Genomic DNA, 24,769 nt, shown 5'->3' with positions numbered 1-24,769 from the left:
GCAAGTGCCAGATTGGGCATTGTTCGGTGGTGTACTTGGGACACCAAGTGGGGAGTGGCAAGGTAGCACCCTTGCAACCCAAAATCGAGACCATCCTGGCTTGGGAACCCCCCAAGACCCAGACTTCAGTGAGAGCCTTCCTGGGGCTCACTGGGTATTACAGGAGGTTTGTCAAGGGCTATGGCACGATCGTGACCCCCTTGACAGAGCTGACTTCGAAGAAGCAGCCCAGGAATGTGATTTGGACTGACACCTGTCAGAAGGCTTTTGACACCCTGAAGACTGCCATGTGCACGGCGCCCGTGCTCCTGGCTCCGGATTTCTCCAAGGAATTCATAGTGCAAACAGACGCTTCAGAGCATGGTGTAGGGGCTGTTCTTTCACAGATGACTGAGGAGGGCTTTGACCAACCCGTAGCCTTCATAAGTAGGAGGTTACTTCCACGGGAAAGTAGGTGGAGTGCAATAGAGCGTGAAGCATTTGCTGTGGTCTGGGCACTGAAGAAGCTAAGACCCTACCTGTTTGGGTCTCACTTCCGAGTTCAGACGGACCACAGGCCCCTCAGATGGTTGATGCAAATGAGGGGTGAGAACCCGAAACTGTTGAGGTGGTCCATTTCTCTCCAGAGTATGGACTTTACGGTGGAACACCGCCCTGGCACCGATCACGCCAACGCTGATGGTCTGTCCAGATTTTTCCGCCTTAGTGATGTGGAACTCCTTGGGGAAGGGTAGTTCCCCCCACATTTCAGCTGGAGGGGACACATGTTAGACCTGGCACCTTGGCGTGAGTCTCCCTTCCACTTTTTGCTGATGTGCCTCCGATGTTTTGCTGGTTTTCCGATACTCAGGGCACTGCGCCACGGCTGACCCGTGCCGCAGTGCAAGTGCTCCCTACTGTAAATTGTACATGTGATTGGTATCCATGATTGGTTCATTGGATTTACTGTTAGTCCCTAGTCAAGTGCACTAGGAGTGCCGGGGCTTGTAGATGCCAATACTGCTGGTGGGCCTGCAGCGCTGATTGCGCCACCCACCGAAGCAGCCGTAAAGATGTGTCTGGGAACTGCGACCGCAGAACCCGCGTGCGGTCTCGGACTGCCACGCTAGCTGGGCAAGTGCACCCGCTTGCCAGCCCCGAACCTTCCCTTGGCTACATATTAGTCACCCCTATGGTAGGCCTGCGGGCAGGGTGCGTTGTAGGCGTAAGGTAGGACAAGCCCTGATGTGTGTGGCATGTCCTAGTAGTGACTTACAACCAAAACCGTATTTCACTATTGAAGGCTACCTGCTCCATTAGGCCAGACTGAGCTGCTGGAATTGTTACACCCTATAATCCCAGCAGGCTCAAGGAGCATGGTAGCGAGTCGTGTTTAGTATGCCTGAACTCAGGATGATAAAATATTTCTTTTAGTAAAGTTTATTTTGGTATCCTGGGTTTGCAAATGCTACTTTTAGAAAGTTAGCCTTTGCTTGCCTAACCATTTCAGCCCGCCTCTGCTGGTATGTGTATCTGACTGTCTGGGACGTGTGAGTGACAGGGCTGGGAGGATGACAGGTGGTGAATGCGCAGATTACACCTTAGTGGGAGGTAGGAGTGCCGCTTGACTCGAACTGTAGCTGTGCTCTGCCACCACAATGCTGGCTCCACCCTCCTGGGGAGCGACTGATGACTCAGCCGGCACCTGGCCCAGGAAGGGCGAAGCCCCCATCAACAAGGTACTCTGGCGGCCCCTGTCCGCACAATGCTGGCTCCACTTCCTGTGGGGCGTCTGATGCGCCTGCCCCTCACACTGAAAGCAGAAGTTGGAGTACACCCACCGGGGTACTCAAGGACTGAGAGTGGCTATGCAAAGGCCCCCCTGGCCGGCGAGAACAAAAGAAATGCCATATAAAAGAAGGAGCCCTGCTCCTTGGAAATTAGATCCTGTTTGGGCTACAGAAGGAACTCTGCCCGACGAGAAGGACCGGGAAGGACAAGGAAGAGTGCTGTCTCTTGCCTGTGTCTGGTGCCTTGCTGCCGAAGGAGAGGAAAAAGGAAAGACTACGAGAAGACTTTTGCTTTACAAGACTTTGTGCGAAACTCTGCTAAAAGATCTCCAAGGGCTTGCAAACTGAACTTGCCCCCTGACCAGCGCCCCAGGACCAGTGGGCGCTACACCCTGAGGAAAGCAACTGTGTGTGCTGCTTATCGCCGCAGTACCGACGGAGGAATCTCCTCCAAGGCAACGACATCCACCTGACCACCGTGACCGGGGCCCAACGCAACCGCGAAAGCAAAGTGAGGACCAGCCGCCGCTGGCCCGAACACCGTGACCGCAACTGCACCGGGAGCCCGAGAGCAAAGCGAAGGAGGACCCGTCCGGTCCGAGCTCTCGAGTTGACTGCGCCACGAGCAGCCAATCCACTTGCAAAGACGGACAGTTGCCCTGCGAGAATCCACTGGGTCGGTATCTTGCCCGACAGCTCAGCTGTGAGCGCACAGCTGCACCAGCACTTGGCTGGGTACGTCCTGCACTTGAGGACCGTACTGCCACTTGCCGCCACCACGCAGCCGCCGCCTCCAGGGTCGGAGCGGACGACGAGGAAAGGACCCTGCCGCCACAGAACAACGCTGCCCCGGATGACCCGTGAACTGCTCGGCTGAGAGCCGCAACGAACAGCGACCCCGGGAAGGCAACGCGACGTGGGACAGATCCCCTGGAAGCCGCCTGCTCCACAAGAACTTTGTTGAACTGGGCAGAAGGCCCGAAAGAACTCTTATTGCTAGAAAGAACTGTGGCAACCTGAACTAAGTAACTTGGAACCGCTATTTGAAAGTCTGATAACTGTATTCACAAGCCTGCTTAAAATCTATATAAAGATATATATTTTTACAGAATACGGTCTGGTCTCATTGTGTGGTGGGTTGGTTGTGACGGTGTAATATTGCAGGTGTTTAACCCTATGTGCCCCAAAGATTAGCCTACGACTGCTTAAGCCACACTACCTAGAGGGTAAGCAGAGGTTGTCTGGAAGGTAACCCTCAGCCCTGACGAGGAAGAGGGAGTCCCTGCTTGTCGCTAGTGTTTCACTGCGCCAACTAGAGCCTCCCCCTTCCTACACCCTCCATTAGCGGCGGCCGCCCGTGCCAGCTGCAGCAGTCTGAAAAAGTGTTTTGAGAACAGCCTGACCAACAGCTGCCTGCTGTTTGGAGTGCACGTCTACACAGTAATGTTTAGTGAAAGTATGTGTGGTAGACCATGTGGCTGCCCTACAAATATCTTCTAAGGGAATGTTACCTAGGAAAGCCATAGAGGCCCCCAACTTCCTGGTGGAGTGGGCTCTTGGTGGGATAGTGAGAGTGCGTTTAGCTTTAGCGTAACAGATTTGAATGCATTTCACGATCCACCTAGCGATCCCAGCTTTGGAGATAGCGTTTCCCTTGTGGTGTGTGGCAAAAGCAACGAAAAGCTGCTTGGTTTTGCGAAAATCTTTTGTCCTGTCCACGTAGTACATCAAGGCTCTTTTAACGTCAAGGGTGTGGAGCATCCGCTCCGCCAGCGTCTCTGGGTTTTGGAAAAACACCGGCAACTCAATTGACTGGTTCATATGGAATTGAGATACAACCTTGGGTAAGAATTTAGGGTTAGTGCGGAGCACAACCCTGTTAGCATGTACTTGGAAGAAAGGTTCTTGGATGGTGAGCGCCTGCAACTCGCTAACCCTCCGTAGCGATGTAATTGCTACTAAGAAAGCAACCTTCCAAGTCAGAAACTGAAGCTCACAAGAGTGCAGTGGCTCGAAGGGAGGACCCATCAGTCTTGTAAGAACCACATTGAGGTTCCATTCTGGAGCTGGTGGGGTCCTTGGCGGAATGACTCTCTTGAGTCCTTCCAGAAAAGCCTTGATAGCAGGGACCTTAAAAAGTGACAGGTGTTGCCTATTCTGGAGGTATGCTGCCATAGCAGACAGGTGAATGCGGATGGAAGAGTACGCCAAATTGCATTGATACAGGTGGAACAGGTAACAAATGATGTTTTGAATGGAAGCATCTAGCGGGTCAATATCGTGGTTAACACAGTAAATGACAAACCTCTTCCATTTAGCCGCATAACAAGCTCTAGTAGTGGGCTTCCTTGCTTCCCGAATGATGTTCATGCAATCGGGAGGAAGATTGAGGTAGCCAAACTCTAGGACTTCAGGAGCCAGATCGCCAGGTTGAGCTGTTGCGGATCTGGGTGCTGAATGTCGCCATGGCTCTGCATCAGAAGGCTGGGAGTGAGATGAAGCCTTTGATGCGGTACCACGGAGAGTTCCAGAAACGTGGTGTACCATGGTTGGCGAGCCCACGTTGGAGCAACCAGGATGAGAGTCATCGAGTGCTGCCTGAGCTTGCGTGCCACCAGCGGTATCAGAGGTGCTGGGGGAAAAGCGTACGCAAATCTGCCTGACCAGTTCATCCACATCGCATTGCCCTGTGATTGCGGGTGTGGGAACCTGGCGGCGAAGCTTTGGCATTTTGCGTTCTCCTTTGTGGCGAACAGGTCTATCTCTGGATGACCCCACCTTTGGAAGTACGGTTGGAGTACTGACGGATGTATCTCCCACTCGTGCATTTGATGGCTGTGCCTGCTGAGCAGGTCCGCCATCTGGTTGTCCTTGCCCAGGAGATGCTCTGCCATGAGGAAGATGTTCCTCTGAATGGCCCACTTCCACATGCTCTGAGCCAGATGAGACAGCTGCGGAGAGTGTGTGCCTCCCTGCTTCTGAATGTAGTACATGGCTGTCATGTTGTCCGTCCGGATCAACACGACTTTGTTGCACAGATGTACTTTGAACGCCTTCAAGGCCATGAAGATTGCCATCAGTTCCAACACATTGATGTGCATCTTCCTTTGCCGTAGTGTCCATAGTCCCTGCACCGTGTAGTGGAGTACATGCGCTCCCCATCCCTGGAGAGAAGCGTCCGTCGTCAGGATAATCTGTGGCACAGGCTCTTGGAACGGTCGGCCCTTGCAAAGGTTTTGTGGATTCCACCAATGCAGAGAGTTGTATGCCCGACCGCTCACCAACACTAGGTCTGTCAGTTGCCCCTGAGCCTGAGTCCACTGACGTGCTAGGCACTCCTGAAGCGGACGCATATGTAGTCTCGCGTGCGGGACGATGGAGATGCAGGAGGCCATCATGCCTATCAACTGCATGAACAGGTCTGAATCGTTGGATCAGCGTTTGGATACTGGCGATTCTCACTGAATTTGGCTGCGCAGTGGCTGCCAGAGTGTTTATTGTCGCGCCCAGATACTGTCGTACATGGGCGGGCTGGAGATGGGATTTCGGGTAGTTCAGAGAGAATCCCAGATCGTGCAGGAGATGAATGGTGCGGGACACGTGGTCGGCGCACTGCTGCTCTGTTTTTGCCTGAATGAGCCAGTCGTCCAGGTAAGGGTAGACGTGGACGTTCTGGCGCCGTAGATGCGCCGCCACAGTCGCCAGGCACTTCGCAAAGACCCTTGGCGCTGTGGTGACCCCGAACGGCAGAACCCTGAACTGGTAGTGCTGGTCTTGAATTGTGAATCTGAGATACTTCCTGTGGGAAGGATGCAAGGGGATATGAAAGTATGCATCTTTTAGATCCAACGTAGCCAGGAAGTCCCCCTGTTGAAGCAGAGGGAGTACCTGCTGCAACGTGAGCATATGGAAATGTTCCGAGAGAATGTACCAGTTGAGGGGCCTGAGGTCCAGGATGGCCGTAGGGATCCGTCCTTCTTGGGGATTAGAAAGTACAGAGAGTAAACCCCTGTTCCCCTTTCTTGTAGTGGGACGAGCTCTATTGCTCCTTTTTGCAGCATGACCTGAACTTCCTGCTGCAACAAGTGCAAGTGCTCGCCGGACATAGGACGGCTTCTTGGAGGTATGTTTGGTGGAGTGGAAGTAAGTTCCAGACAGTAACCGTACTGGACAAGAGATTTGACCCACCTGTCCGTGGTGATGGATCTCCACACGGGCAGGAACTGCTGGAGTCTCCCCCCGACCGGTGTCATGTGGTCGGGGGGCAGTGACAAGACGTCACTGCTTGTTGGCGGCGGTGGACCTGGAGCTGTTGTTTCCACGTCCCCTGCCCTTGACATTGTTGCCTCTGTAGCCACCTCTACCCTTGTTGGTGTATGAAGATTGGGTATTGCTCTTGTAGTACTGGGTGGATTGCGATGCCTGACCCCTTGAGGTGCCTCTGGTATTGGAGCGGCGAAAGGAACCACCCCGAAACTGCTGAGACTGGAGGGCCCCCATAGACTTAGCAGTGTCTGTATCTTTTTTTCATTTTTTCAAGCGTCGCATCAACCTCGGGTCCAAACAAATGGTCAGGATTAACCGTCTGGTTCAGGATGGTTGTTTGTATATCAGGTTTAAACCCTGAGATCCTAAGCCATGCATGTCTTCTGAGCAACACACTGGTGTTGATTGCCCTGGAGGCTGTATCAGCCACATCTAGCGCACATTTGATGGAAGCGTTTGTAATGAGCTTTCCCTCTTGAATTAACATTTCCCCTGCCTCCTTGTACTGGTCAGGCAAGTGCTGGAGCAGTGCTTCTAGGGTGTCGTAATGAGCCCTATCGTAGCGTGCAAGTAGGGCCTGCGTGTTTGAGATGCGCCAAATGTTAGCTGCCTGTGCAGCAATTCCCCTGAGGCCTCAAATATTTTCAACTCTTTGTCAGGGGGAGGAGCGTCACCAGTTGTCTGTGAGTTCGCCCTCTTGCGAGCGTTGGATACCACCAAAGAGTCCAGTGGCAAGTGTCCCTTGATATATGTTGGATCCGAGGGCGCTGCCTTATATTTCTTATCAATGCGTGGATTGATGACACGTGCCCGAGTGGGCTCCTTGAAGACCTCCTGCGCGTGCTTGAGCACTCCTTTGAGCATTGGCAGAGTCTTGATTGACTTTTCAGCCACTGAGAAAGTGTCAAATAAAAAGTCCACATCCACAGGATCGGAGTGCAGCTCGACATCATGGTTAGCTGCAGCTCTCTCGATCAAAGCGTTGAAGGCCGCAGAGTCCTCCGTCGGCGAAGTTTTCGCCGCAAAGAGCTGCGGTTCTTGACCCGACTGCGGGTCCTCGGGGTCGCCTCCGGCAGTCCAAGGTTCATGTTCCTCCTCCGGATCCGAGTACGCTGGATAGTTGTACTCTACCTCCTCCTCGTCACCATCACCCGCGGTAGAAGGAGTTGGTGAACGCGGCAGGTCTCTTGGAGACGCCGGCTCCATAGGTGCTGAAGTACCCGCAGAGTCCTTCTTGTTTTTGAGAGGAATGCGAAAATGTTCCAACACCGGCTCCGTGGTGATTTTCCTTTTGAGGAGGGACAGTTTCCCGGTATTGGCGTCGATGATGACCTCACGGCGCTCTTCCTCCGCAAGTGGCTGGAGCCGAGGCTTAGACACCACTGGAGACGCTTTGGGCGTCAACACCTCCTTCGAGGGCACGCCTGCCCCATGCTTCGAAGCGAAAGCCTTCGGCGCCGACTTCGGCGGCAGGGTGAAGCGGATAGGCGTTTGCGCCTTTGACGGCTTCAGTGCGGGCTTCGACACCCCCTCTTCCTGTTCGGGAAGCACAGCGACCTTCCGAATCCGCTGCAGGGACTCCTCGACCTTCTTCGATAGGGCTGGAGAGGGATTGACCGGCTCGGGCGATTTCCCCGTCTTGGGAGTGGTGTCGGCGAGAGGCCCCGTCTTCGGAGCCGACGCTGCACCGTCCTTGGCCCCGACGGCCGGAGCCGGCGAAGCCAGAGCCTTGGGATCGCCTTGACGCTTCTTCGGGTCATCGACCGCGACCATCTTCGGCGCCGACGCAGCCGCGTCGGTCGACTTCGCCATCGACCCGGAGGCCCTCGGGTCGGCCATCTTGGCGTGACTCTCCATGCCGGCCATTTTGGATTTCTTAGACTTTGACGCCTCCAGAGCCTTCTGTACAGCTTTCACTTTCAGTTTTGAAACCGGAGTTGCAGATCCCGAAGGCTTCACTTTCGTTTTTGGAAACGTGAGTGGCACCTCCAAAATGTCCGTGGCCGGGCCCGAAGGCGGGGCTGCTGGACTAAGAACAAGGTCTTGGGTAAGGCCCGAAGGCGATCCCTCGACCTGGGCCGCAGGAAGGGGGTCGACCCCTGAGTCAGTCCGGGGATGCTCTTCCTCCGAGCTATCCCCCACGGTGGCAATGGCCCCATCGTCGTCCCCTACCTCGTCGCCGGCTTCGTCAAACTCCTCGTCTCCTGCGTCGTAGGCATCCCCCTCGGACGCAGGACTAGAGTCCGAAACCTGTTGGACATTGTCGTCTCCAACGTCTTCTTCGAAGATGTCGTCCGGCGGGGGCGCAGACATCTGGGCCTGAAGTCTCGCAGCGCGACGAATCTTGAGGGTCTTTTTACACCGGAACCTGGAGCAGGCCATACCGGGCCTCGTCATGGTCCGGCGACAGACAAGTGTTGCACACTGGGTGCACGTCGAGGTGCGAGTATTTCGAGTTGCACACCGGGCACCGTTTAAACGGAGTCCGTTCCATGTCTGGAGCGTCGTGTAGGCCCGTCCGCGCCGACAGCACGCGGAAGGGAAGCAAGAGTTCGGAGCTGAAGAAACAGTAAGACCCGAACGAAAACGATACCGGCGCCAAGCCTAAAGACCTTTTGGTCTCGAGTTAAGAGAGTTAACAACTATTGGTTCCGACAGAGGGAACCGACACACATCCGAACCCAATGGCGGAAAAAAACAATCTGGGGATGGAGGCGATGCCCATGCGCACTGTAGTCCAGGGGAGGAGCCACCTATCTCGTGATACTTCGAAGACTCTTCCAGGACAACAATGTGCAATCATCCGGACCCAACACTAGGCGGCGATCTATGCACAGATATGAATTCAGCAGCCCACATGCCTCGAACACTCATCTCCCTTCCTTTCTCCTGATCCCTCTTCTGTCCACTTCTCTTTCAGTAAGCGCCGGGACGCCCCTTGGCTGGGGCAGCTGCGCGCTATACAAGCCCATAACATTCACATTAAACTAGGTATACTCCATCCACGATATTCATTCTCCAACCCACGTGGTTGATGTCTTCCTGTCAAAAAACTCCTGAGACTGTGGTTTTCTTCAGTGTTAACTAAATTTCCTTGACGTCAGTTGTCCATTCTGTTGTCCTATACTAATTTTCTAACCTTTACCTGTGATCCTTTGCCGAAAACATCATCTTTGGCTCTTTTATGGGTTCAGGGTTTCCAACTGTACTCCCAGACCCAACATAAGAGAAAAGTAACTGAAGATGGCGACCACACAGAGAGGTGGAAGTGCGTCCGACGTATTGTAAGGAGGGGGACAAATGATCAATAGTGAAGCCCACAAAAAGGGGGGAAACAACTGCAATAATGCAAAGTATGTGGATCCAAAAAACATTCACGCTGCAAAACCATTCCCAATGAACCACAGAGATGTGCTAGTCAGTAGCAGTCCCCCATCTTCTTCCAGTGCTTGCTGTATCTCTGGTTTCTGTGGCACCTTGGCCTCCCACCCCACACCAGAGTGGCTCATGCTTGGCAACTACAGCCCGTTTTCCGCCCAGGAACAAGAAACCCAAGCTGCTGACCCCATTCTACAACCCTCCAAAGAACTGAGCTACCCTCATCTTACCCCTCTCCAAACCTGAGCAGTCCTTGACTATCCCACAACATACAAAGTCTGTGCATAACTCACACAGTTACCTCTCCTACCCTGAACAAACGTATACCTCCACTTGAACAGTTGTTGAAATGCCACCACAAATTTCCAGTCTATGAGGAAGTTTGCCTCGAAACGGGCCAATGGGGCAGAGTTACTTCATTTGGGGCAGAGTTACTTCATTTTGTGCAAAGTTAGAACACCCTGCCTGGCTGCACAACCTTGCAAGTGGATGTTTTCTGTTTGCCCACAACTAACACCAATGTTTTGTCTCTGTGCTGTAGCGCGATACCTGCTGGGCACAGGATCCATAATCAACCAGTCCATTGTAATACTAATTAAACTGTTAATAGAGGTGTCAGTTGTTATACTAAAATATTTGACATTAATATCAGTTACAATGATTCAACTATTCATTGCATCAAACTTTGAACATATGTGAACAGTGATCAAGTGTGATATGTCTCTTAATTGTTCCATCCCCTCACCTTCTCTTTAACACAAACTTACCTTGTGGTACAATCTGTGATTTTCCCATTCTAATAACTTTTGAATTGATTTTCTAGTCTGAAAAAAAGAAAAAAAAGATTCAAGTTTTATTTAAAGCATGTGTTATAAGTTACTCATGTAACAGATGGATATAAAGATACATGTGTAGCCAGACAGTTCAGCAAGTCAGTCTCAGAGCTCAGTGAGTTAAAGTATTGATGCTGGCAAATGAAGTAAGTGGTAGGTCAAAGGTGCAAATCACAGCCTGATTAGCCAAGGCATAAATGAAGCACTATCAAAATCACCATCGACCAGATCTCCTCATCGCTCCTTCTAAACACCCCAGCCCACTCTTCTAACCCAGACCAAGCCGCCGCCAACTTCACCCTATGGTTATCCAACACCGCCGACACCTTAGCACCACTGAAAAAACGTCAAAACAAACCTGGCAGCAAGAAGGCCTCATGGTTCAACAATGATCTTAAGAAGTCCAAGAAACTCTGCCGCTCCCTTGAAAAGGCCTGGAAAAAAGACCCAACCACTAGCACCAAGGACGCCTTCAAAAACGCCACCCGCACACACCACCAACTAATCCGAAAGGCCAAGAAAACAGCATTCAAGGATCGACTTGACAACAACGCCCACAACAGCAAGGAACTTTTCAACATCGTCAAGGAATTTACCAATCCCTCAGCCAACTCCAACGACATCACCCCCTCTCAAGCCCTCTGCGACTCCCTAGCCTCATTCTTCCACAACAAAATTGCAGACATCCACAACAGCTTCGACAACCAACCCGGAGACCAACCCACCCACCCATATGCTGAACATTCTCCCCCCTTGAACACCCTCAACGACTGGAACCCAATCTCCACTGAGGACACCACCCGCCTGATGAACTCCATCCACTCAGGATCCCCCACAGACCCATGTCCTCACCACATCTTCAACAAAGCAGACTCCGTCATAGCACCGCACCTCCGAGATGTCATCAACTGCTCCTTCAACTCCGCCACCTTCCCGGAAAGCTGGAAACACGCTGAACTCACCGCCCTTCTGAAAAAACCCACAGCGGACCCCACCGAACTCAAAAATTACCGCCCCATCTCGCTCCTTCCATTCCCGGCCAAAGTAATCGAGAAAGCTGTCAACAACCAGCTCGCCGCTTTCCTCGAAGCCAACAAATCCCTCGACTCCTCACAATCTGGCTTCCGAGCAAAACACAGCACTGAGACCGCCCTCATCGCAGCAACAGACGACATTCGAACTCTACTGGACAATGGAGACACAGTCGCCCTCATCCTCCTCGACCTCTCTGCAGCCTTCGACACAGTCTGCCACAGCACCCTTTTACAACGCCTCAGAAACATCGGAATACAAGGAAAAGCACTTGAATGGATCACCTCGTTCCTCTCCCGAAGAACCCAGAGAGTCCGCCTTCCACCATTCAAGTCCGAGGCCACTGAAGTCATCTGTGGCGTACCACAAGGATCCTCACTCAGTCCCACCCTCTTCAACGTATACATGAGCCCCCTCGCGGCCATCGCACGCCAACACAACCTCAACATCATCTCCTACGCGGATGACACTCAACTGATCCTATCACTCACCAATGACCCTAGCACCGCCAAAACTAACCTACACGAAGGAATGAAAGAAGTAGCCGATTGGATGAAACACAGCCGTTTGAAACTGAACTCAGATAAAACAGAAGTCCTCATCTTGGGTACATCCCCCTCTGCATGGGACGACTCTTGGTGGCCGGAAGCCCTTGGAAAGGCACCCATCCCGACAGACCACGCACGGAACCTAGGCGTCATCCTGGACTCTTCACTCTCAATGAACAGACAAGTCAGCGCCGTATCCTCATCCTGCTTCAACATTCTCCGCATGCTCAAAAAAACATTTCGCTGGATCCCCACCGAAACCAGAAAAACAGTCACCCATGCTCTGGTCACGAGCCGACTGGACTACGGAAACACCCTCTACGCAGGTACTACCGCTAAACTCCAGAAGAAACTCCAACGAATCCAAAACTCCTCAGCCAGGATCATATTAGACATCCCGCGCAACGAACACATCTCTGGCCACTTGAAAGACCTCCACTGCCTACCCGTCAATAAGAGGATCACTTTCCGACTGCTAACCCACGCACACAAATCACTCTACGACATCGGACCAGAATGCCTCAACTCACGACTGTCCTTCTACACCCCCTCCCGCCAACTACGTTCTTCCAGCCAAGCCCTCGCCACTGTACCTCGCATCAACAAGACCACCATGGGAGGCAGATCCTTCTCATACCTGGCTGCTAAAACATGGAACTCACTCCCCACTTACCTTCGCCTTACCCAGAACCACCTAGCATTCAGAAAGCAACTTAAAACGTGGATATTTGACAAGTAATTCCTCCTCCCCTCCCTAAGCGCCTTGAGACCCTTTGGGTATGTAGTGCGCTATATAAATTCCTGACTTGACTTGACTTGACTATAGTAAGCAAATATTATTTTTATTATTATAACTACACACAAAATGGGTTTTTGTGAGGACAAAAGGAAAAAAGAGAGAAGACTTTTTACAGTAGACTTGTCTAAGCTAGACTCACTGAGGTCGTAACCCAATCAACTCTAACGCTTCAATGATTGTTTAACCATTCTCTATTGAAATTTTGACAGAATTAACTTGTTCAGTTATTTCTTAGCTGGCCCTATCAGAGGCTTAAATGCTTTAAAGTACATTTAGGAAGTTCAAACATTAATGGGTGAAGATTTGAGATTACTTTCAACGCACTAAACGTATACATGAAAGTGTCAAACTTCTTCACAAATGAAAGGTAGTATGTTTTTAGAGGGCAGGTGCATGTTGTCTTACAGATTAATATACAGCAGCTTATTAGATTTTATTTACTTCTGTCATGTTACAGAGCAACCATACTGAAGAATCTCCTTTGGAGATTTAGAAGGAAGCTTATGGAGATATCAACTAATAGACCTAATTGAAGGACAGACTGTTTCATATAATTGCACGGCTAACCTCTACAAGAGATGAATCATGGAAATTTAGCATATTCCTTTTTTTTAAACTTTATTTTGAACAATCTTTTGTCAACATTTGCTTTTCTCATTCATGAATTGTAACAATTCATTGAAGTACATGGGAATACAAAATAGGTAAGCCAGTCTTAAGCATTAGTATAGTAATGCCAAGTATGTGTACCTATTGAGGAACATTGTCCAAGTAAGTGCAGATTTAGAGGCCTCTCTCCTCACTTCCCTCAGTTGAACCCCAGCAACTATCCCACTCTTGGGAGTGTGACTCTCTTTCCCATGCAAATAGGAAGGGCAAGGCCAACTCGGTCCTAGGCCAAACCTTCTATATCATCATGGTTGTGTCAAAAGTGCAATGGAAATTTTCATCTTTATTCTAGTCGACCTGGAATTCATCCAAACCATCCACACACTACCCTCCAGTTTGGTTGCTGATGCGGGGCAAACTAGCATTTTCTACATTCCCTAGTGACATGTCTAAGTCAAGGACTTCAGCTGGTCTTTAAAAAATAGATAGACACATTCTTGATAAAACGGACACTATTCTTGATGCTGAACTTTCTAGTTGACAAGTGAGATGTAGGCCAATCATACTCCACCAGGCCATGTTTACACTCAGTTCTTGATGTTTATGCTTTCTTGATATTTCTACCATAGCCTCAAGTCTCGCTTCTACCTTATGTTCTATACCACTCACAGGCTTTCATCCCAAGGCTCAGAGAGAGTGACAGATTTGCTTAACAGAAAATACCTCAATGTTTAAATAGTATCTATCAGCAAATAAAAGGAATCAAAGCTCAACCAGTGCAATGACTACTTGACAAGCGGAGATAGGACATTAATTCTATTAAAGTGTTCCACATCAATGCATGTTCTATTGCCATGGCTCACCATCCTGATCTAGCCAGATCTTTCTTCCATATATTTGTTTTCATTTTGATGGGAAATGGAGTGGAATTTGTATAAACATTACAATTCAATGGTTACATTGTCAGGTCAGTCTATCATTTTTTGTATGTTTGAACATAAGGTTAGGGAAACCCATACCAAGGAGGTAACAAAAATATGTGTAGGAGTGATAAAAGAAAGCTTACAAGTTTACCAGTGGACTTTCAACCAGAAGACTTGGTAGCTCTATTAAGAACCTCTTCTTGTTACATGGCCTCCACAACTCCTTTTTGATAGGTATACGAGATCATCTTGCAATTGAGCGTTCTTTTGGGTACAGCATCGGTTGGGCATTTGTGCAAAAGTGTGTTAGGTAAGGAAAACATTACTTTTCTTGTAGATGAATAAGGCACTGATGGATATTCTCACCAGCTCTCCTTTTTATGAGGACAGTTTCGGTAAATGATGCGTACCAGAACTGGATTACTCAGGCTCTCGATTCGGTTCTCCTTTTTTAAACAAGCATTGGAAATGCAATAGGGCTCGCATTAGGAAAGTTTGAGCTATTGGTCTTATAAATGAAATTTGTTTTATTTATGTGTTATTTTTTAAAATAGCTAAATTATTAGCTTTGTCATTTACCATGCCAATAGTTATAACTTTCGCAAATGTGACACCTATACCATTTGTAATGCAACATGTTTTGTATTTACGTGACTTAGATGTATTGATATTACAAATAACAATGGCTTTTAATTTTTTTAAATAATTAATACTTAAATAATTTATTTAATTTGTAATGGCAATAGCTTAAACTTGTGTAAATAACTTTTGTGAAGATTATGTTCAGTGTTTTTTATTGTGACGAAAATCCAAGAACAGAAGTGAAATGTTAAATCTTTTTGTGATTTGTAATAAAGCGTGAAAGCTTGAAAACAGTTTGAAACATTGAAAGAACATATTTGAACCAGTGATGCTGTGGTTGCACTGAGTGATGCTGTGGTTGCGCTGAGTGATGCTGTGGTGGTGCTGAGTGATGCTGTGGTTGCGCTGAGTGATGCTGTGGTTGCGCTGAGTGGTGTGTGCATCGGTGGAGCTTAGTGGGTGCATTCGTGGAGCTGTGTGGTGGGTGCATTGGTGGAGCTTAGTTGGAGCATCGGTAGAGCTGTGTGTTGGGTGCATCAGTGGAGCTGTGTGGAGGGTGCCTCGGCTGAGTTGTGTGGTGGGTGCATCGGCGGAGCTGTGTGGTGGGTGCATCGGTGGAGCTGTGTGGTGGGTGCTTCGGTGGAGCTGTGTGGTGGGCGCATCTGTGGAGCTGTGTGGTGGGTGCATCTGTGGAGCTGTGTGGTGGGTGCCTCGGTGGAGCTGTGTGGTGGGTGCATCTGTGGAGCTGTGTGGAGGGTGCATCTGTGGAGCTGTATGGTGGGTGCCTTGGTGGAGCTGTGTGGTGGGTGCATCGGAGGAGCTGTGTGGTGGGTGCATCGGTGGAGCTGTGTCGGTGGAGCTGTGTTCATCGGTGGAGCTGGGTGCATTGGTGGAGCTGTGTCGGTGGAGCTGTGTTGTGGCTGCATCAGTGGAGCTGTGTGGTGGGTGCATCAGTGGAGCTTTGTGGTGGGTGCATCGGTGGAGCTGTGTCGGTGGAGGTGTGTGGTGGGTGCATTGGTGGAGCTGGGTGCATCGGTGGAGCTGTGTCAGTGGAGCTGTGTGGTGGCTGCATCGGTGGAGCTGTGTGGTGGGTGCATCGGTGGAGCTGTGTCAGTGGAGCTGTGTGGTGGCTGCATCGGTGGAGCTGTGTTGGTGGAGCACTGTGGTGGGTGCATCAGCGGAGCTGGGTGGTGGGTGCATCGGTGGAGCTGGGTGGTGGGTGCATCGGTGGAGCAGTGTGGTGGGCGCATCTGTGGAGCTGTGTGGTGGGTGCATCTGTGGAGCTGTGTGGTGGGTGCATCTGTGGAGCTGTGTGGTGGGTGCCTCAGTGGAGCTGTGTGGTGGGTGCATCTGTGGAGCTGTGTGGAGGGTGCCTTGGTGGAGCTGTATGGTGGGTGCCTTGGTGGAGCTGTGTGGTGGGTGCATCGGAGGAGCTGTGTGGTGGGTGCATCGGTGGAGCTGTGTGGTGTGTTCATCGGTGGAGCTGGATGCATCGGTGAAGCTGTGTCGGTGGAGCTGTGTTGTGGCTGCATCGGTGGAGCTGTGTGGTGGGTGCATCAGTGGAGCTTTGTGGTGGGTGCATCGGTGGAGCTGTGTCGGTGGAGCTGTGTGGTGAGTGCATTGGTGGAGCTGGGTGGTGGGTGCATCGGTGGAGCTGTGTCAGTGGAGCTGTGTGGTGGCTGCATCGGTGGAGCTGTGTGGTGGCTGCATCGGTGGAGCTGGGTGGTGGGTGCATCGGTGGAGCTGTGTCAGTGGAGCTGTGTGGTGGCTGCATCGGTGGAGCTGTGTTGGTGGAGCACTGTGGTGGGTGCATCGGTGGAGCTGGGTGGTGGGTGCATCGGTGGAGCTGGGTGGTGGGTGCATCGGTGGAGCTGGGTGGTGGGTGCATCGGTGGAGCTGTGTGGTGGGTGCATCGGTAGGGCTGTGTGGTGGGTGCCTCGGTGGAGCTGTGTGGTGGTTGCCTCGGTGGAGCTGTGTGGTGGGTGCCTCAGTGGAGCTGTGTGGTGGGTGCATCGGTGGAGCTGTGTGGTGGGTGCATCGGTGGAGCTGTGTCAGTGGAGCTGTGTGGTGGGTGCATCAGTGGAGCTGTGTGGTGGGTGCATCGGTGGAGCTGTGTGGTGGGGGCATGGTAGAGCTGTGTGGTGGGTGCCTCGGTGGAGCTGTGTGGTGGGTGCCTCGGTGGAGCTGTGTCGGTGGAGCTGTGTGGTGGGTGTATCGGTGGAGCTGGGTGGTGGGTGCATTGGTGGAGCTGTGTCGGTGGAGCTGTGTGGTGGCTGCATCGGTGGAGCTGTGTGGTGGGTGCATCGGTGGAGCTGTGTGGTGGGTGCGTCGGTGGAGCTGTGTGGTGGGTGCATCGGTGGAGCTGGGTGGTGGGTGCATCGGTGGAGCTGTGTGGTGGCTGCATCAGTGGAGCTGTGTGCCTCGGCGGAGTTGTGCGGTGGGTGCGTCGGCTGAGCTGTGTGGTGGGTGCTTCGTGGAGCTGTGTGGTGGGTGCATCTGTGGAGCTGTGTGGTGGGCGCATCTGTGGAGCTGTGTGGTGGGTGCATCTGTGGAGCTGTGTGGTGGGTGCTTCGTGGAGCTGTGTGGTGGGTGCTTCGTGGAGCTGTGTGGTGGGTGCATCTGTGGAGCTGTGTGGTGGGTGCATCGGTGGAGCTGTGTGGTGGGTGCTTCGTGGAGCTGTGTGGTGGGTGCATCTGTGGAGCTGGGTGGTGGGTGGAGCTGTGTGGTGGCTGCATCGGTGGAGCTGTGTGCCTCGGCGGAATTGTGTGGTGGGTGCATCGGCGGAACTGTGTGGTGGGTGCATCGGTGGAGCTGTGTGGTGGGTGCTTCGTGGAGCTGTGTGGTGGGTGCTTCGTGGAGCTGTGTGGTGGGTGCTTCGTGGAGCTGTGTGGTGGGTGCATCTGTAGAGCTGTGTGGTGGGTGCCTCGGTGGAGCTGTGTGGTGGGTGCCTCGGTGGAGCTGTGTGGTGGGTGCCTCGGTGGAGCTGTGTGGTGGGTGCCTCGGTGGAGCTGTGTGGTGGGTGCATCGGTGGAGCTGTGTGGGTGGAGCTGTGTGGTGTGTGCATCGGTGGAGCTGTGTGGTGGGTGCATCGGTGGAGCTGTGTCGGTGGAGCTGTGTGGTGGCTGCATCGGTGGAGCTGTGTGGTGGGTGCATCGGTGAAGCTGTGTGGTGGGTGCATCGGTGGAGCTGTGTGGTGGGTGCTTTGTGGAGCTGTGTGGTGGGTGCTTCGTGGAGCTGTGTGGTGGGTGCTTCGTGGAGCTGTGTGGTGGGTGCATCTGTAGAGCTGTGTGGTGGGTGCCTCGGTGGAGCTGTGTGGGGGTGTATCTGTGGAGCTGTGTGGTGGTTGCCTCAGTGGAGCTGTATGGTGGGTGCCTCGGTGGAGCTGTGTGGTGTGTGCATCGGTGGAGCTGTGTGGTGGGTGCATCGGTGGAGCTGTGTCGGTGGAGCTGTGTGGTGGGTGCATCGGTGGAGCTGGGTGGTGGGTGCATCGGTGGAGCTGTGTGGTGGGTGCATCAGTGGAGCTGTGTGGTGGAGCTGTGTGGTGGATGCATCGGTGGAGCTGTGTGGTGGCTGTGCGAGTGAAAACTGGAATGTTGCTTCTCTTGTGAACTGGCTTTAATTTTCATCATTGTTCTACGTGTTACAACTTCAATCAAATCAGTTGTGCTAATATCCGATCCCGGAAACTGCATTGTGCACACTTCTAATTTCAGGGCCTCAAGTAGCAGTCACTGTGTTTTATTTGGGAACAACTCGTCTCTGGTGGTTGTGCTCTAGGAAGATAATGCAGAGGTGCGAATGGAGATGTCTGGAGTGAATGGGATGAAGGGCTGTTTTTTTTTTCTTCTTCAATTTGCATCACGGGACCTGTGTATTAATGTCAACCTTTTTGTTGACTTGCGAATGAGGTTGATTTCATCACATACATTCAAACCTCTTTAGGAAGGTGTTGCAGGTTTGCAAAAATGGTTACCCATATTGAAGTCTTTAGAAGCATGGTGCTTTGTAGGATGGCGAAAATCACTGAAAAGCGGACATCATCCAAATAAGGGTAAGTTAACAAGCATGAGTCTGCATGTATGGCAAAGTTCCGTTTGAGACTGCGAAGAAAAACCTCACTGAATGAGAGATCAGATGAGCATAGGCGTTGTTGCTCTGTATGGGAATTGTGCTCTGGCAGGGGCAGCCAAGGCTTTCGTGATCTACAAAAGAAGAGTTAATTGATTTGGGTAATAACTGTCAATCGTTTAACAGCAAAAGAGGCCTGATCTGGTATTTGCCTGGAGCCGTGCAAATGGTGGCCATAAAGTCTCCATGGTTAGATTGATATATTTTTGCTATGTCGTTTCTTCGTGTCCATGGTTGCCTGTTTGTATGTAGGCCCAGGCTGCAGAGTCTAGAGGCTGCATTTCTGCCTGTGTAAATCGACTCTCCCTGTTGCCGAGGGCCTCTGTTGCAAAGCTGTGCCAGGGGCTCGGCCTCGGCGCTGAGCGAGAGGGAGGGAGGGAGGGAGAGAGGAAGGAGGGGTAGATAGAAATGCAAGGCCGCAAATTTAAAAAAAACAAGCATTGGTAAATGCATTGTAAAAAAAAAAAAAGCGGAATGAAGTCCTAGGCATCAGAGCTAGGGAAAGTTAAGTGTGCAGGCCAGGGAACGTTAAGTAAACGAGCCTGGGAGAAGGCATACAAGCCCTCGGCATTGCTGTGGTGGGGAGATGGGGGGGGGGGGGTCGGGGAGAGGCAAGAAGGGAAGAATAGCTGAGAGTAAGGGTGACGAGACGCATGGGGAGCAGCAGCCTTTGATGTGCCAGCCGGCCGTGGGCAGTGAATAATTAGGGGAGGAGAAATGCCAGAGCGCACGCTGGGGTAAGCTTGTGGAGGGAGGCTGGTGGCTTTGATGCTGTGCACGCGCTTTTTCACGGGCACAGCATCAAATCGCCCCTTTAGTTAAGGTCTGGATAAGCCATAATATGTTCGACATCTGCAATGCTTGCGCATTGGCAGAGGTCGAGCCCTAAAAATATTGGCATAGGCACGTCCTTTGCGCTGCGGTATATGATAAACTTAGATCTTTCAAATTCAAATGCAAAAACTAAAACAAAAAAAGCAAAAAAAGTAAAGACTTTGAAGAGCCAGCGAATCCTAAGAGCTGACAGAAATTGAAGCAAGCCTTAAAGATAGAAAAAACTAATTATCTCGGCTAAAACAGAGTATCCTACTAGACAAATTTCCTGATGTTACAAAAAAGATTTTCTCTATTGCCCAGACACTGAACAATTCTTCTTGCACATCTCAAACAATTTTTCACTCCGCAAGAGTTAGGCGGACTTCTTTGAGGCAAAAATCAAGAAAATTATTTCAATTCTTGATCAACTTTGGCACTGCTAAAAGATGCACTGCCTCCGCTCCATCTAGGATTGTTATTAGTAATAACAACTATGACACCAAATCGACTTTTGGCCAAATAGATTCCGAGACCTTTGACAGATTGGCTAATTCAATAGCTTTGGGCCCGCTTCTCGATCCTTGACGACTGCGTTGTAATGGCATGAGTTGTAAACGTATGCGACGTGAAGTGCTATATTCGTTTAATCGCTCTTTAGCCACAGACTATGTTCCCTCAGAATGGAAGAAAAATGGTAATTCGTTTTTTTTTTTTAAAGCAACGGCCAACGCTTCTGTTTAGAGCAATTTTTATACAATTTCTCTTCCACTAATCCTGGTTAAAATTAAGGAGAAATAAGTCAATAAATTACCTTCTGACTTTCTGGAACACCATTCCTTCTTGGAACTGGCTTAATCACGTTTCAGGCCGGCTCATCGTACTGAATCTGCTCTGGCTTCAGTTCTTGATGACCTTAGGTTGATGGTCAACAAAGGTCACACAGTGGTTCTTTTCCTGCTTGACCTTTCAACTGCCTTTGATACAATTAACCAGAACATCTTCAATTGGCACGTGGAGGCGATCACAGGTAATGCATTGAAATGGTGCAAATCTTATCTTCACAATAGGTCCCAGTCTACCTTTCTCTCAGCCTTTCAGTCAATATTTAGAGTAGAGCTGTTGGACAGGGAGCTGACCGCGGTTCTACCATTAGTACTTCTCTGTTCAACATGTAAGTAAAACTGACTCTTCTGATCAGGTCACATGGCATACAGTTCATAATTTACGCTGGCGATACCCAGTTGATTATTTTGGTCCCTTAACCCATTTCATCAACCATTAGCGCCTTTTCATAATTGCATGTGCAAAATAGCTACATTGCTTGGCCAAAACTTTTTTTAAATTCAACTGTGACAAGACTGAAATACTATGGTGGTCAAAAGACAACCCCATGTGTCCCTAACCAGATGACTTTTGGCCATTTGAAGACAATACCGACCCTTTACATTCTTCTACGGTACACAATCTGGGAGTTCTTATGGAAAACAATCATACAAGTTCCAATCATGTCAAACTGTCAGCATCCTGGTTCTTCCTTATGAAGATCCTCGTGAAAATGATGGCCCTTGGGTAATTCAGTCTGCAATTCTTAGCAGATTGGACTACTGGAACGTGATGTTTCTGGGGCTCAGGACTGTTTACTAAACTACCTTTCTTGTATTCAGTCAGCAGCTGCTAAACTAGCGCTGCCTCTACCAAGCCATTCTTCGTTTGCAGATGGTCATGACTCCTTGCATTGGTTGACTAGAACTGAGAGAATACTTTTTAAGTCCCTAAGAATATCTCACAAGGCCATAAACTAGGTTGGCCGTCTTTTTCTTCGGCAAATGTTTAAACTCTACCTCCCTTGAAAAACTCTTCGCTCTTCTACGCCAACATTCCTCAATTTAAAAAAACAAACTGGCGAGCAAGCCGTCATTGCACAAGCTTTCCAACTCAGAAACAAACTGCCTCTCTCTATTTGTTCTATCTGTAAAATCCTGACTTTCAGGAAAGTGCTTAAGACCGGACTTTAATCTCATTAGGCTCCCCTTTTGTGTCTATTTTCCAGATGACTGCTCAGTTTCTGCTAGTGTATTTCAGGGCTTATCGCCAGTACACCTTTTCAGGGAACAGTCACTCTCATTACAAGTTGCATAATAATAATAATAATGAATGTTATGTTATGTTATGTTATTTTTATTTGTACCGCGCACAGCTGCCCCAGCAAAGGGGCGTCCTGGCGCTTTGAGAAGGTAAACACAACACAGCATTAAAAGCGGGCAGAAAGGAGAAGAGACACAACAGATGAGCTAAACAAATAAAAAGGTCTTGATAGCCCGTCTAAACTGAAGGAGCTCATTGATGGCCCGGATTTGTGGAGGAAGAGAATTTCACCAGCTCGCTGCCAGGACTCGAAAGGAGCGGCCACCAATTCTGCTCAACTTAAAACGCGGGACCACTGCTAAGTTCTGGCCTAGCGATCTAAGAGTGCGAGAGGGGACATAGGGGATCAGCAGTTTCTCCAAGATTTGTGGGGAAGTACCCTTGAGGATTTTAAATGCAAGGCAGAGAACCTTGAATCTAATCCTCTGCTGCACAGGGAGCCAGTGGAGAGAGCGCAGGGCATTGGACACCGAGCACCGCCTAGGCAGACCTGTCACCAGTCGGGCCGCAGCGTTTTGAACCCGCTGGAGCCGCACAAATTCTGACTGGTTAACCCCCGCCAGTAGGGAGCTGGCATAGTCCAGCCTGGACAGCACTGATGCTTGGACCACCAGCTGTCTTGTGGGTGCATCAAAGAATTTGAGGATGGGTCGAAGTCCTCTGAAGATGCCATAGCAAGAAGCCGCCACCTTCTTGGTATGACAGATGAAACTCAGAGAAGGATCAAGCCACACCCCCAGGTTTTTTATCTCTGCCGCTGGGAGGGGAGTCACACCCAACTCCGAAGGCCACCATTTGTCACCCCACAAAGCCACCTGTTTACCAACCACCATAATCTCCGTCTTCTTGGTGTTTAACTGGAGACAGTTGGAATTCATCCAGTTAGCCACTTCCCGCAGACCATCACAGAACCTGGGAGCCTCCAGGTCTGAGTCCCCACTCAGTGTGACCGCCAGCTGCGTGTCATCTGCGTAAGAGACCATGGTCAGGCCCCACCGCTTGATGCCCGCAGCCAACGGTCTCACATACAGATTGAAAAGGGTGGGACTCAGTGATGACCCCTGTGGGACTCCCTGGTCTAACGGGTAGGATGACGACTTACCGGGCGGGATCGCCACCTGGAATGACCTATCCGTAAGGAAGGATCGAAACCAGTGCAAGGCGGAGCCAGAAACGCCCACCTCCTCAAGACGCCGAATCAGAATCCCGTGAATGTACATCTCAAGTAGCAAAGAGCCCCTTAGTTGTTGCTATGCTGGATCAGCATCAATGGAGCACGATGTTTTTTCCATCCTCCGAAAGGAATGAGTGGTAGTGCAGGGGAAAGCGTAAGCAAATATCCCTAACCAGCCGGTCAGAAATGCATTCTTCAGGTATGGTAGATGTGGTTACTTGGAGATGAAATTTAGGCTATTTGCTTTCTTGTGTGTAGCATATACTCCCATCATGGAAAGTATCTCTTGAGGATGTGGAAGTGAGTCTTCTGATGTGTTCTGCTAAGATCGGCAAAGTGGTTGTCCACCCCTCGTAGGGGTTCTGCTAATAGGATTACTAATGACGTAGTGCCCAATGTCAAATTTCTTCAGCCAACTTTGAAAGTTGGGGAGAGTGTTACCAACTGTTTCTGTAGATAACACATTAGGACACTTGTCCTTGAATCAATGTAGGAAAAGCTTGAAGGGCCAGTTATATGGCCCTGAGCTCCAACACTGATGTATGCAGTCTGCACTTGAAAGAACCAATGCCCTTAAATATTCAGATTGTCTGTTTGGGATCCCCAACCTGTGAGGGAGGTAACCGTGGTGACAATCACCTGCGCCTGGAGGAGGGAGAGGGGTTAGGTTTAGAGACAAACTACCCTTTAATAACGTCTTATTGTTCCACCACTGTAGCTACAGCTGAACAGTGGACCTGACCAACACTCAATCTTCCTTTTTCACAGTCATATGTAACCATAGATTGGCTACACATTCTTGTAAAGGCCATATGTGCAGCCTTACACTAGGTACTAATGCAAAGCACAACATCATCATTTCAAGCAGTTTCATTATCATTTTCACTTTTAGAGGAGGCGATGTTTGGTAAAAGCAGCCTTTAAAAATGCTATTGCTGTTGCTAAATTAAGCTTTCAGTTGCAGAACTAACCTGGTGGATAGGGATGTGGTAGTATGCGCTTTTTAGATCAAAAGTTGTCATATAGTCCGCCTTCATTAGATGCGAGATGGAGTCTTGTAGGGTCACCAGCCTAGCATGTCCAGAGATTATAGAGTGGTTTAGCGCTCTCAAATCCAATATTAGTTGCAATGTCTTGTCGTTTTTGGGGGCTAGAAAGGACAGAGTTCACTCCTCCTCGTCGATGATATGGCCCTATTTCGATAGCCCTTTAAGGTCTTAGCAGCAACAGTGCATGCGCTTTCACTTACACAACATATTGTTTTCTGTGCCTGCCTTCAAAATAAGCAGTGTATGCCGGCTTCACTTTCTCTTCTTTCGTCTGGAGCATAGACCAAGTGCTGATTTCTTCAGCTTGATTAGAATCCTCCTGCTGCTGTAATTGAGGTACTATTTTTCTTCTTCCCATCCTGTTCCTTTTTTTTTTACTTCTTTTCCTGTCATATTGCTTCTTCCCTCCCACCTCCCACCCTCCCACCCTCCCGTTGTCCATGTTGCTATTTCCTCCCAGCCCCACCCTCACATTGTTCATGCTGCTGCTAGTTGTCAGTGTTGCCTCTTCCCTCCCACTCCCCCATTGTCAGTGTCTGTTTTGCCTCTTCCCTTCAACCCTCCATTGTCTGTTACCTCTTCCCTTCCCTTTCCTCCCTCCTCTGCCATTGCCCTTGTTGTCTCATCCTTCCCAACCCTACCAACCGTTGTCTGTTTTGTCCCACCCACCATAAAAACAAGCATTGGCATAGCCAATAGGCCTCACTTCTGGGACCTT

The 24,769-nt window shown here is 50.3% G+C and overlaps 1 protein-coding gene across 1 annotated transcript in view; it reads right to left on the bottom strand.

Moving 5' to 3' along the window:
• Window positions 1-24,769, bottom strand: part of LOC147718467 (cysteine-rich hydrophobic domain-containing protein 1-like) — a 293,993-nt gene that overhangs the window by 76,780 nt on the left and 192,444 nt on the right. The window contains exon 4 of the mRNA XM_086918388.1: window positions 10,181-10,237. Within this exon, the coding sequence (XP_086774514.1) occupies window positions 10,181-10,237 (57 nt within the window). The remainder of the gene's footprint in view (window positions 1-10,180; window positions 10,238-24,769) is intronic.

The sequence above is a fragment of the Lissotriton vulgaris genome, chromosome 4_1, assembly GCF_964263255.1.
Source record: "Lissotriton vulgaris chromosome 4_1, aLisVul1.2, whole genome shotgun sequence".
NCBI lineage: Eukaryota > Metazoa > Chordata > Amphibia > Caudata > Salamandridae > Lissotriton > Lissotriton vulgaris.
This window is presented reverse-complemented; position numbering and strand designations above follow the sequence as displayed.